The sequence below is a fragment of the Buceros rhinoceros genome, unplaced genomic scaffold, assembly GCF_000710305.1.
Source record: "Buceros rhinoceros silvestris isolate BGI_N320 unplaced genomic scaffold, ASM71030v1 scaffold13726, whole genome shotgun sequence".
NCBI lineage: Eukaryota > Metazoa > Chordata > Aves > Bucerotiformes > Bucerotidae > Buceros > Buceros rhinoceros.
The window spans coordinates 24,416-37,872 of NW_010419413.1; the positions used below are offsets into that span (position 1 = coordinate 24,416).

At 42.4% G+C, this 13,457-nt stretch overlaps 1 protein-coding gene across 1 annotated transcript in view; it reads right to left on the reverse strand.

Annotated features, from left to right (window-relative positions):
• LOC104495870 (voltage-dependent L-type calcium channel subunit alpha-1C) overlaps nucleotides 1-13,457 on the reverse strand; it is a gene marked incomplete at both ends in the record, with an annotated part of 71,330 nt that overhangs the window by 24,377 nt on the left and 33,496 nt on the right. The window contains one exon of the mRNA XM_010138907.1: nucleotides 11,162-11,245. Within this exon, the coding sequence (XP_010137209.1) occupies nucleotides 11,162-11,245 (84 nt within the window). The remainder of the gene's footprint in view (nucleotides 1-11,161; nucleotides 11,246-13,457) is intronic.

The following is a 13,457-nucleotide window of genomic DNA, read 5'->3' on the forward strand; positions in this document are numbered from 1 at the left end:
AGGGAAAGTTTGGATGGTAGGTAATGCTCACTGTGTGTGATTTACTGTGTTCAAGCCTGGGCAAACAGCTGAGCCTCAAAATCCCTAGCTCTAAATTTGTTTCGGTGAAAGTTTTAGCACAAGTGTTTCTGCTGAGGCATTTTTACCTCCATGACTGTTTAGCTTAGGAAAAGATATCACTTTATCTCACTTTGGGTGAAGCAGATTTTTCTCCCAGTCACTCAGACAACGCTCAGCAGACAGTACTGCTCACTGGTATCTCTTGAGTTTGAAAGAGGGTTTTGAGAGAACCACCAGGATGTGACCAGCTGGGATGTCTGCAACAGTCTTACTAGCAATTAGAGCCAGAGCCACATTTTTGGCCATCAGTCAACGTAAGTCAGACCATAAGCAGCAATCCAGACTCTACAGCTAGGTCATCTGGATGCATCAGCAAATGGGTCCCATTTAACAGATGTCTTAGGAAGATATATGAAGCAGAAGTAATTTTTTTGGCATGTTATGCCAGACAGTCTCCACAAAGAACAGACCAGTGAGGGAAGGTAAGAGCACAGCCATTTTAAAAAGAAATTAAAAAATCCCTTATATTTGCTTGGCTGGTGCATGTAATGCTAGAGGGAGTGTGGCAGGAGCTAAACGAGGGTGCTGCATTTGCTATATTAGAAAGGGTAAAACGAGTTTACATATGTTTACCTTTGATTACAAATCTGTCTGGGAGGCCACGTTCTCTTGCCTACCAGCAGAAAAACCTCCCGCAATTGGGTCTTTATTTAATAGGGCCCTCAAAGATTCCTGCTAGTCTGTGCATTTGGGTTTGCAAAATGGTACCAATCACCATGTTGAACTGCTGCCGAGTGCCTGGCACAAAAACCTTTCACAAAGGGGAACAGTCTTTCTCCTGGACAGATGGTACCTTGGCTGAAGACAGATAGGAAAAATCACTGATGCAGTGGGTAGAGGGGAACTAATCACTGCCTTGATGAAAACTATTCCTAATGCTCCTGGGAATGGGAAACATGATCTTTGCTACCCAAGACTTCAGCAAAATTTGAAGATCACTGGGGATACGAAGATGGGGGAGAAGAGAAAGTTAAAACAAGTGAAATACTTGTGTGTGCTTTCCCTTCTTCCATTGCCTTCATTCTTTCATTGCAACTGGCAGTGCAATCTGGAACCAGTTAGCAGATCTCTAAATATGTTGAATCGTACGAGATGGTGCATGCAATGAGCTCTTGCAGGACCAATGTTAAAAGCTCTTGTAATTTGGATGAAGAACAGAAGCCTTTGCGGCAAAACCGAATGAGTGAAATACGGAAGACTGTATTTCCTTTATTTCTACAATCTGCAAGTGGAGAACAGCAACACGGGAAAATTCCTTGGGCATTCTCAGCAAGGTAGATCTCAGGAGAAAAAGGAGAATTAAATGACAGAAAACACTGCTTCAAGCAATTGCCTTAAATGACCAAACTAGCTGGATTTGAACTCACCTAAGCACCTTTTAGACCAGCTGACTTATGGTGGTTAGGAAACTATCATTAATTAACATCAATATATTCAGATCTAAGGAATCAGAGTCAGAGGTTTTCCTGTGGATTCATATAAAGATACAATCTCTATTAGAGTTCAGGGAAAGTTAAAAGAAACTTTTGCTAGGCAAAAGGAATGATTTATCCTGGCTAGCAAGCCAACGGAAAATATAACCAGCTTGGGGTAGTTCTAATGTTTTTATTATTTTTTTCTTTTGAGCATTTTAACTAGCTTTGTGGAAAAACAATTTGAAATTAAAAGGAAAATGGAATATAAATGTATTATATCACAAATGTTGATGCCAGAATATTGTAGAGTGTTTTTTTTTTTTTAAAAGATGTGATAGAAAAATTACAAGAAAAATTAAATACTGGTCAGAAAATCTGGATGTAGGCTTTTTAAAGAGCTCTTTGTACTGAAATGTACATGTCACACACTTTTTTAACTATTGAACCAGCACAGAACAAGGCTTATGGTACTTTGTGTTCCTACTGTTAGCTATTACTGTTATTGTAATAATAATTTACAGTCAAATAAGAAAACAGGGCTCCTTCCCTAGGAAATCTTAAAACCCACCAAGGCTTTGGATGTGTGAAAGTCTGCAGTAAACAAAAGCATGATCCACTCCTAAGCGCGGTCACTGAGATGCCGTTCCCCGACCATTTTAAAGAGAGCTCTGAACATTTTCACTCGGAAGGACTCCAGACAGGTTTGTGCATCGAGTCTTACTTAGCCATAGGGCTATCTAACTTTCTTTCTGCCGTTTTTACAATTAGCTTTTTTTGTTCTCCTGTATTCTTTATATTCCGTTTCTTATATTTTAATTAACTAGCATGTATGTGCTTTAATTTATCCAGTAAGGCAAATTTATTTTTTTGCACCCCTGCATTGAAATACATTCTGATTATTCCATTCATCTGGAATAATGTTGTAAGCCGAGTATAACAAGTAGTTTTGTGGAAATCACAATATTGAGGTATTTCCTCAAAACTGGGTAGTATGGAGACGCTTTCAAAGTGGGAACTACATGCCTTCTTCTTATGATGTTAATATTACGAGCCATCAATAACAGCTCAAATGCTCAGGTAAACTTAGGAAGAAGTCATTTGCATTTACTATCCCCTTTTCTGCAAAAGATACATAAATTTTTTCTGTTTGCCCAAATTTCATAGAGATTTTCTTACAGAAGAAGTTGTGCAGTTACCAAAATCACCTCTTTGAACAGGCAGATCATATCATAAACTCTGGAAATGCAGTCAGAATACCAACGTTTTAAACCCAAAAGAGAAAAAAAAAAAAAAAAGAGGCCCCATCTTCATGATGAAAATATACATAGATGAAAACAAAATAACCCTGTTCAAACATGGTTGTGGTCAGACAGTCTTACCATACTTCTTTCTCACCAACACAAGGTGAAAAATACGTGCTAGAATTGTTGATTAGGTGTGGGAAGCGATCAAATCAATCTAAGTTTGGGGAAGAGTTCAGGACAGTGTTCACCAGAGGCAGAACAAAGCACCAGCATCTGCCACTGCTACAGCTCACAACCATGCTTCAACATGACTTCCTACACACAGAAGCTGGGGCCACTGTGGTGCGTTACCTGGATTATTCTAGCGATAAAACCACCGCAAGGTATTAAAAAAAGCAAACTGAATCCCACCCCGCCCCCCATCCATTTCATCAGTAGTTTTTCCACATAGAAAACAAGTCATATATACATACATATACACGCACACAGGGATAGCTCAGGACTACGTACAACTTCTAGGATGGCAGCAGTAAGGGTCAACACAAGATGTCAAAAGAAGCCACTGTGCTTCTCCAGCCCTTTGCTACATAATTTGGAGGCCTCTGCTACTCAGAGAACATTTAAGGAAGAGAAAGAGAAGAAAAGAGGGAGGGAGATGTTTTCTGCCTCTTCTGGAAGGTTTAGGCAAATGAATTTGCAGGTTCTAGGAATTGCAAAGATTCGTGTCTAGTGGCAGCTGATGGCCAAAATCTGAGCAGCAAAGGGCATGGAAGCGGAGAGAACCGGACAGGCAGAGACAGAAAGACAGACAGACAGACACAGCGACAGAAATGAATGCCAGTCCCAACTGAGGTGCAGGCTAGATGTATGTCGTCCTTCCACCGATCCTTGCTCCCATTGTGGGGGGTGTGTGTTTATAGGACTGTGTCGCAGGGGCTGACCGTTCCTGTCCTTGCACAGGCGAAATGCCCTGGGGCAGTTCAACCTGAATAAGGACCACAGGATTTAAACCACTGGTTCTCTGCCTTCAGTCACATTGATTGAGGGTGAAAATGAACTTGTGAGGTTTAGTGTGGCTGGAGACAAGGGAGAGGAAAGCAAGGGAGAAAAGGAAGAAAGGCAGGGGGTGGGTTAAAAGGGAGAAGTGTAGGAGAAGGTGAGAGGGAGACTTGAGTATAGGCTGTTGAATATTCCAAAGAATGGGAGCAGGAGCCCATGACAAATCATATGAAGCCTCTTGACACCAAAAGCAAGATGACTGTAAGGGAAGGCCCCATGTGCCTGGTTTAAGCCTGAGATGCTTTACTTCAGAAATAAAAAAAGACTAAAGGATAAATCACTGCACAGGTCTCCAAGTATTCTTGGGAGCTGAATGCTTTGGTATCTCTCTGGCTTTACTGCATCAGGACTCAGGAATCAACCAAGCTGCTGACTTCCTACTAGAATTTGGAAACATTTTCAGAAGTGCAAGGTATAAAATACTCAGCTCTCCTGAATATCTGATAGACAAACATCACGCCACTACCCAGCAGGACTGGGCATGACAGACCTGACCAACATTTTCTAGGGGAAGTAATACAGCAAGGCGGGTTTGGGGATCTGCTAACATTCTTCATAGGGGTGCTACTTCTTGAAGGACCCAGGTCCTGTGTCTCCCAGATGCCTACATGGATCAGATTCACACACAACATTGTACTTTCCATTTTTTCTCCTCCTGTCACCCCTCTCTTAAAAAACGCCACCATTTCCATCAACCCTCAAACCAGTTGTAATGGTCACTTTTAGGAAAATGTGTACCGCTACGAAAGGAGGGCAGCTTACTCAGGGAAATATTCCATTATTTTACAAAAGTCTGCAAGTCACCAATTTCCTATCCCTAATAGTTCGAATCCTGTATCCATGCACACCTCCCTCACTTGTCACATCTGCTGTATCACATTGCGTACCTGTCACGGGTATCTCCTCCTCCTCTGTACCACCTGTACTGTTCACAGACACACTCAGACATGCAAGTGTGGTCCCTGAGTGGAACAGGCAGAATGGTTACATGTCCAGATGGTTTTGCTCAGTCATCCTCATGCACTCCCAGACACAGCTGATGAACACGGAGATACCTGTGCATGCAGACACGCTCAGAGGCACCAGCAGAAGCCCTCGGCAACAGGCTTACGGGTGCAAACCGTCCCTCCCCAACATCCTTTCAAGACAGACAGAATCAAACATGACATCCCGCTGTCACTAGTACCTATGCTGGAGCTCTGGAGACACACACATGCTCCTGCCTGATCATGCCTCCATAACTTTCACACATCTGCACTCCATGAACCATCCACAGCAGCTAGATGGGGCAACCTCTTGGCTGGCCCCCATCCAGTTCAGTGGACACCGCTGTGAGCATCGCTTTGGTAGCAAATGGAGAATCAGCTACAGCAAATCTTTGGTCTGACACTAGCAGGGGAAAGGGTGAAAGAAAAATGAACCCTGTGAACCTGAGACGTGTTGGCCTTTCTCTCTGGCTGAGAGGAAGGAGGTTACATTAGAGCTTTACCAGTGGCTCAGGGTCTGACTGTTTTTCTTTTATCACTTTAGTCACCATAGCACAGAGCACAAATTGAACTTGATTTCCCCTTTCGATATAGCACAACAAATAGAAATGAGCAATTTTCTCTGGCTGGAGAAAGGGACAGCAGGCTGTCAGTCAGCCTCACAGCACTCAACTCCAGACTGTGTCTGCTGATGTGGAAAGGAGGGAAATGCCAGCCTCTGCCTGGGGCTACTTCTGGGATGGTATATTAAAAACTTGCTGGCTTTTATTCCACTCCTATAAAATTTCATTTTCTAGTATTATTGTAATAGATAGCAATAATTTTTACCACCTTAATGTTTTCTTCTGAGGAAAGATTAGTGTTTTGTAAACACTAATGACAATGCTTTTTTAACACAGGGAATAATAACAGACTCCAATTTACTGACAGGGAGACTGAGGCATAGGGATCTACTCAAAGACCAAGGAATACAACCCACAGGCCGTACCTCCCAGGCCCCATACAGTACATCACCTTTCATCTTGTTCCCCAGAATACATTCTTGTCTTAGTGCTTAAAGAGAGTTGACACATGGTAGATGTCTCTGCCTTGGAACTTTTTTGTTGTAATAGCAGATTAAAAAGTCCTCCCATCCCTCATTAGTTACTTAAGAAGTGGCTCAAGAGTGGCCCAAAATAGAATCATTTAATATTTCCAGAAAATTTTGAAAAAAATCTTAATTTTTGTGGTTAAGAATTTAGTTGTGCAACAGCTACCAAGGAGCAAAGCTATGAAAAGGCAGCTTGGATGTAAGGCAATTTAAAAGGGACTTTGGCAGAAACCGTGTCACTCTGAAGTTTTCAAACCCACCAGATTTTAACTGCCCTGTACCCTTTGCACTTCCTCACTTACGTGGGATGCATCTCTGCGTGTCTGTGGAGCTCGTTGAGTAGACTTGGGAGATGTTCCCAAGCTGCAGTAAGTAAGTGGGCCTAATGTGATGCAATCGGATTTATCACTTGAAATATCTCCACATTATGGAGGTGTTTTAAGTGGAGGCTTCTTGAAGAACTCAGAAGTGCTGAAGGCAACCTGGAGGACTACCTTATGAGTATATGCCTTCTCACTATTTTTGAATGCGCAGCCATGCTAACAAAAATATGCTGAGCTTGACATGCAAGTGTACACGCACCCACAGGCATGCAGATGAGCATGCCTGCATACAAGAATCTCTCAGCTGTAAACACCCACCCATAAGCAGATCAAACTTGCACAGTAAGATAGCCACATTGTCTCATTGTTCAAAGACTCAGTTACACACACAACAACCCATGTGTCTCCATCAACAACCATTCACGACACAGGTATGAAATACATATGTTTGCATACACACTCTCTTCCCGCCCCCCCTCTCCCCCCATATATTCGTGTCTGTACACTCTCGCATGGATTTATAACCCATACACAGGCATCCAAACACACTCTGGAACGTATACTACTACCAATGGAGTGCACACACAAAGACCCAACCATGCACACTCACATATGTTTTAATGAAGGTTTTGGTCTGGGAAATTCCTTTTCAAGAAAATTCAAAAATAATTGTCAAAAGTTAAAAACAGAGCATGGGGAACTGCACAAATAGCTGCAAGCGCATACATACACGTGCACTGCGGAGCCTGTCAGTCAGGGTTCTCACTGCCACTACAGCTATCACAGCTCAGCACCTTCTGAGTGTGCTTCCCCTGAATGCAAACATCTGGTGAAGCTCACAGAGATTGGAGGCGTACGTGTCTATGGCCACATGTCAAATGAATCCACGCCAGGTGTCTCCATCCTTCCTAACTGACCACAATGGAAACTGTCCCGTAGCAACAAGAGCAGCACCTTCCAAAACCCTACCGCGAATGTTCTTCAGCTTTTAAGGAGTTAGGCAGAAACATCTTACCTGCACCTGACCAGGCTAAACATCTCCAATTAGTGGAGTTTATTGGCATTTTAGGGTTTATTTTTTCTTTCTTTTTGAGACTCCGGGTCTCTTGGAACAAGACAAGACAGTGTACAGAAACACAAGGCAGGGCTTGCTCAACCCACAAACAGCAATAAAGCAACAAGCTCCCAAGGAGAAGGGGAGAAATGTATCTGATAAACTGCCTCACACTGTTTGGAAAGATGACAACTGTCCATCCAAGATGGGCTGCTACTTCCAAAGCCCATTTGCTACAGATGTAACACATCAAGTGCTGCTAGCAGGAAGGGAATCCGACAGGACAAACCAACATACAAAACATTCTCTTATTCAATAAGGGTTTTAAGTGCAAAGGGATTTCAGAACATTTCAGAACAAACTCCATCCACAGCTGCTGCTTATTTATCAATGCATCAAAAGATTGTGCAAGTTTTTAGTAACAAACATTAGAAACTAGTAGCAAAGGACTTGCCTAGATAAAAAGAGAAGATTTAAACATGCCAGGTAACAAAAAGACGTGTGCAGAAATCTGTAAAAACTGTATAGAAGGAAAGGATTCTTTAGAGGAAACAGAGGGACCATCATGCAATGCTCCTCATAACCATTACTAAAAGAGTCAGGGCCACTCCTGCTGCCTCCTCAACCAAGATGGGTGACGGTTGTTTGGACACAGGCACGCCCTCATTTTTCACAGACCTCTATAACCAAAAACTGGATTCTGGGCATTGGCTGACATAAATTTAGACAGGGAATGGAAAAGAGAGGGAGCCTTGTCAGTGGCAATTAAGCACACCAGTATGGATAGCCCTGGAGACTGAAGATCAGAACGTAGCACAATTAGCAGCAGTGTGACCTTCTTGACAACTTCCTGGGAACTAATGCAATTTATCCTGCCTAAATTTAACGCCTGAGAACTGACTGTCTAGACAAACCCAGGCACTCGCCAGTCACTGGATGGACACTTCCAAAGAGCAATTCATTTTCCCTGTCATAGACACATACAGGGAGGCACCAGTTGGCCTAGGGAGGTGTGCATTGCCACTGACTGCGAGAGGAGGCTTGGGTGACTATCTGTCTTCCTCTCAGATGACTAAAATTTAATGATGTGTATATCAAAGTGGCTTAACCCATGACATAAAAGATTCTTTAATTTATAGGAAATAACTGTCAATTTCTTCAAAATGATCCATCAGATTTTTCCTCTGGTTTCTGGCTATGATAGACCTCCATTTATTTATCAAAACACAAGGATTTCTCTCCTTTCTGCTTGGATGACTTTAGTACAGATGCAAATACATCAGGTCAGGAAAGTCTTGTTGATTTTAAACATAATTCATCTCTGGTTAACTGTACTTATTTCCTCAATTACCAGGTACAGTTCTGCCTGTATGGATGAGAATTGAACTCTTCCACAATCTGAAGGCTACTGCCAGGTTCCCCATTTAGTTTTCTCGCAACATGTGTGGCATAAAAAAGGCTTTCATTTCATTCTTTAAAATTACGACATCAGCCTGCTGATCACTAACCTCCCTCTACAAAGTCAGTCCAAACCTAATATCTCTGCAGTAAAATGGTAACCAAAATTGTTTGTAAAATTCTAGGGGAAATGCTGTAAACAAATTTTTGTATCCAGAAAGTAGGACATTTAAGAGATGTAAAATAAAAGTTCATTTTCAATTAGAAACTATTTTCCATTCTCTCAAAAGACAAGGAAAATAGATTAGCGTCAAATAAAATATTTAATTTTTTCTAAATCAAAATACTACAACTTGAATAAATATCCTTGTTTCAGAATAAAAAAAAAAATTAGTTGAACAGAAATTAAACTGAACCAAGTTATGAAAACATTTTGTTTGGAAAGTTCCAAGTAAGGCATTTTCGTTTTTTCAAAACGATCTACATTTTCCCCTAAACACAGCACCGGGTGAAAACTGTGCTGTCACTTTTCTGCTTGCGATGGATTGCTTCTACAGTACCCAAAAATCCCCAGCCGGAAAGTTTATTCAACAGCCAAATAACTTTGCAAATTCATGATTGACTTGCTCTTCATTACCATTTTTGCAGCAATCTTCTTTCAATATTCCTGTTTTCCAGGTGTTGCTAAGCTGTATTTTGCTGTGCAATTTTGCTTATAAACCCAGTGGGTCCTCTGTATTCTTTCTTTTGGGAATCTGTGTGTTTCCTGCCTGTCCTTTGTCTATTTGTCTTTGTCTGGATAGAGATCCATCCACCTCCAAAAACAGACAGAGGAAAAAGATCTCCTGATGTGATTTATTCCTTGAACACCAGCTGCTCGTTTCAGTCTCCATGGCTCATTCACTGCTTCACCTGTCTGTTAGAGAGATGGGTACCAGCGGGGCCAGTGAGCGTTGACTGTGCTGCTGAAATTTGTGAGATGGGGCAAACCAGGTTGGAAACCCAGAAAACTGGGTTGAAACGCTGGCACTTTAATTTTCCTTGGGCTTTCTGTTTTGTTTTTATTTTATCTAATTTTTTGTTTTCAGTTAGAAACTGAACATCGGAGGCAGGTTCCTCTAAACGGAGATGATTTGGTCGTTATTTCTTTTGGAGGAAGTCTGGGTAAGGAGGCACAGGGAGGATTCCTGGTTTAGTTCCTACAGTTCCACCTTGAAAGAACTGATCTCTGTGGGGTGGAGAGTATTGAACTGCCATGGGAAGCAAAGCATAACACTGGGCAGTCCAAAGTGCTGGCCTGGGTCTATTCTAGTAGCTTCCCATGGCACAAAGAGCTTTTTTCACTTACACTCCACGTTTCCCATCACTTTTCCTGCTATACAGTTTAATTCATGCCAGGCGGATTATGAAGGGAAGAAAATGATGCAACAGTCAAAAAGTCTTTTAAGTCATTCCAAAAGTTAAAACAGAATAAAAAGAAAACAAACCAAACCAAACAAAAAAAAAAATCTTCAAAACCAAACAAAAAGCTCTGAAAACAAACTTAAAAGAAAGGAAGGAAGGGGAAAAAAATAAAAAAAGAAGAACCCGGGAAAGACAAATGAATGTTAGAGCAGGCACGATCATGGACAGACGCCAGCTACTTACGTTCACCTCGGTGATTGCTATATCAACAATGCTACCCACAACAATCAAGGCGTCAAATGTATTCCATGCATCACAGAAATAGTGCTGCATGTGGCAGAGAAGCCAAGGAAAAAGAGAGAGAGAGAAAGGAAGAGAGAGAAAGAATGAGAGAGAAAGAGAAGGGAGAAAGAGAGGGAAAAGGAGGAAAGAGGGAAAAAAGTAAAAAGTAAAATAAAATAAAAAACAAAACAAAACAAAAGCATGAAAGAGGGAGAGAAGAGGAAAAAAATAAGAAAAGAAAGAGGTTACGTGGGCATATTAAATAGTCTCTTACCACTCTACAGTATTGGTTGCTCAAACCTCTGTAACGTTTCACATGATGGAGGGTATCAACAAAAGCCTGGTTAGTCAGAAAATTACACTCAAGCATATCTACCTTTTGGAGGGAAAAAAAGCACACACACCCCAAACTCTGTGCGCTTTCACCAGTCACAGCCTTGGGGCAAACTATGACAAGTGAAAAAGAAGGAGGCATTTCCCCCCCTCCTTTTTTTTTCCCTGGGAGAAGGAGAAGGACGACGGCAAGTTCAATAAAAGCATGACTAGAAGGAAAAAAACCAGAAAAAAAAAAAAGAGAGAGAAAGAAAGAGAGAAAGAGAGAAAGAGAGAAGGGAAGGAAGGAAGGAAGGAAGGAAGAAAGAAAGAACAAAAGAAAGAAAGGAAGAAAGAAAGACAGACAGACCTGTACATCATCTTACAAAGACAACTGCAAGGAAATAGCTACAAGGAACAGCAGAGGAGGAGGAGGAGGTGGTGGTATCCTGGGGAGGGTAGAGTAATACTCACATTAGTTTCACTGAGAATGACGTCTATAATGCTGCCAATTACGATGAGGAAGTCAAAAACATTCCAAGGATCACTAAAGTAACCCTACATAAGGAAGGGGCAGGCAGGATGGGGATTAAAAAGGAATGTTAGACAGACAAAAACAGTTCAAAATTACCATTAGAATTACTGCCCTGATACCTCAAGGTGTTTTTCTCTCAAGTCTACCTGTTTTGCCTCAAGCTGTAGCTTGAGATCCCTGGGATCCCTGACTTGTGCGAGCAGCCCCTATCCAGCTAACGCAATCCCAGGGCAGCCACCCCTCCCCTCTGACTCTGGGATGGGGGGCGAAGGGAAGCCATATAGATCACTTCCAGCATGGCTTTTCACAGGAGTAAGGCTTGCAGGACCAGCTCCTCCAGGCATCCCTGATTCCTAGCAGCACAGCACCCTTCCCCGTTTGTCTTAGGTTTGGCTGGGAGAAGAGTACAGAACGGTGTTACATGGTTCTCTCGAAAACCAGTTCCCCTTCTGCCAGTGTGAATATCAATCCACCAGTCCATGTTCCAGATGTAACACTCTGTGCTGGTGCTGGGAATGGCCAGCTGCTGCACCATGATGGAGCAGAGGGCACAGTTGAGCTGGGGATGTGCTATTTGAACCTCACTAATCTTGCTAAGTGCTCTAAGTGCACTAATCTTGCTAAGGTGAACCTCCTTTATCTTTACCCAGCCACGATGAGTATTATAAGAGTCATTAGCCTCAGTTTCTATTACTAATACTTTAGCTCCTGTCTTAAAACTACATAGCCAGACTGGCATTTCTGTTACTCTGAAAGCATGTCTGCACCACCAAATGAAGGTGTGAATGTCGCATGTGCTGGCATATTCCACCAGGAAGGAGTAAGAACAAGAGAAAAATCAGCTTTAGCATGTGCTCAGAGTGAGACCTGTTGCTCACTCATGCTAAAGATAGTGCCACGGCATCACTGTCACGTTAGCTGTCTAGGACAAGCTGTAAGCAGATCTGCTCGTGTGTGCTAAACTGATACCTTCACTTTGCTGTGCAGAATCACTTCAGGGGCTGTCTTAAACATCTCACTGTCCTAAGCAGAGCTCAGGTGATGCTAATCAGCACTGCTTGCTGTCCCCGTCCTGCATGGTTTTTGGCTGGATAGGCCATAAGGATACAGGATCCTTCTCGAAAATTTTCCGTTCAGACCAGAAAAAGAGCTTCTGTATCTATATTTCCTGTAGAAGTCAATGTCATGAGCAAAGATAATTTATCTCGGCTCACCAAGCACCTGTGCCAACCTCTTCCCCCGTTCTGCAGTCTTAAAAGGAGGCGAACATACAAAATACTTCGTGCTCCTTTCATGTGTTTGGTTTTGTGAGCACGGGCTAATCTGACCTCCCTGTTTCCCAGCTGCAGCATGTCTCCAGTGAGACTGAACCCGAGCTGCACTGCGCCTGCTATTCTTAGCCAGCGAGTCAGGTCATGGGTAAAGTGTGAGTCTGTGTTCCCAGGCAGTGTTGCAGAGAGCGAGAAGGAAAATAAATAAATAATTAAATACAAAAATCCCAGCACTGGCACTGCACAAGTCAGGCTTGGGAATCTGAAATTACTGTGGGTTCAACCATCACACGGAACAGGCACTGGCAAAAAACGTGTTTTGAAATGCTGAAACACTGCCTCCAGGATGCTTTGAGGCTCACAGTTATAAACTGTATTCTGCCTGAGGCAGGGAAAAAAAAAAACAACAAAACCACGAAGCAGAGAAAGCCACTGCCCAGCTTGTTCCACACGAGCGAAGGGAGCTGGTAGAGTGGACTTTGAAATCTTCTCCTCAAAACTAGAAAAAAAAAAAATCCCTGTATTCTGCAGCCTGAAATAGGCAGCACTTAGCAGATCTACACTGGGAGGAGTAATGTGGCTACACATGACTATCCAATTAGCTATGACAGGGAGGAAGGAAACAGGAGCAAAAGCATATTCAGAGAATATTATTATTCAGCGTCCAGCCTAGAAAATACACAACAAATATTAGAATGAACTCAGCGGTGATGTCCAGCATCATTAGCAACCAGATGGACCTGGAATAAAACTGTAATTAGACTTCACCAAGAGGAAGGGGAGGGGGAGAACAGCAGATTAAATTGTAGAGGCAAACGCAATTTGAATAAATAAAGGACAGATACAGATCATACAGAGTTGCAAGAAGTGCCTTTGCAGCCTGATGCGACCTTGGCAGACAGTACACTTGCAGGATCAGAGAACGGAGTAGAAGACAGCAGACCCAATCCTCCTGCCCCTGTTC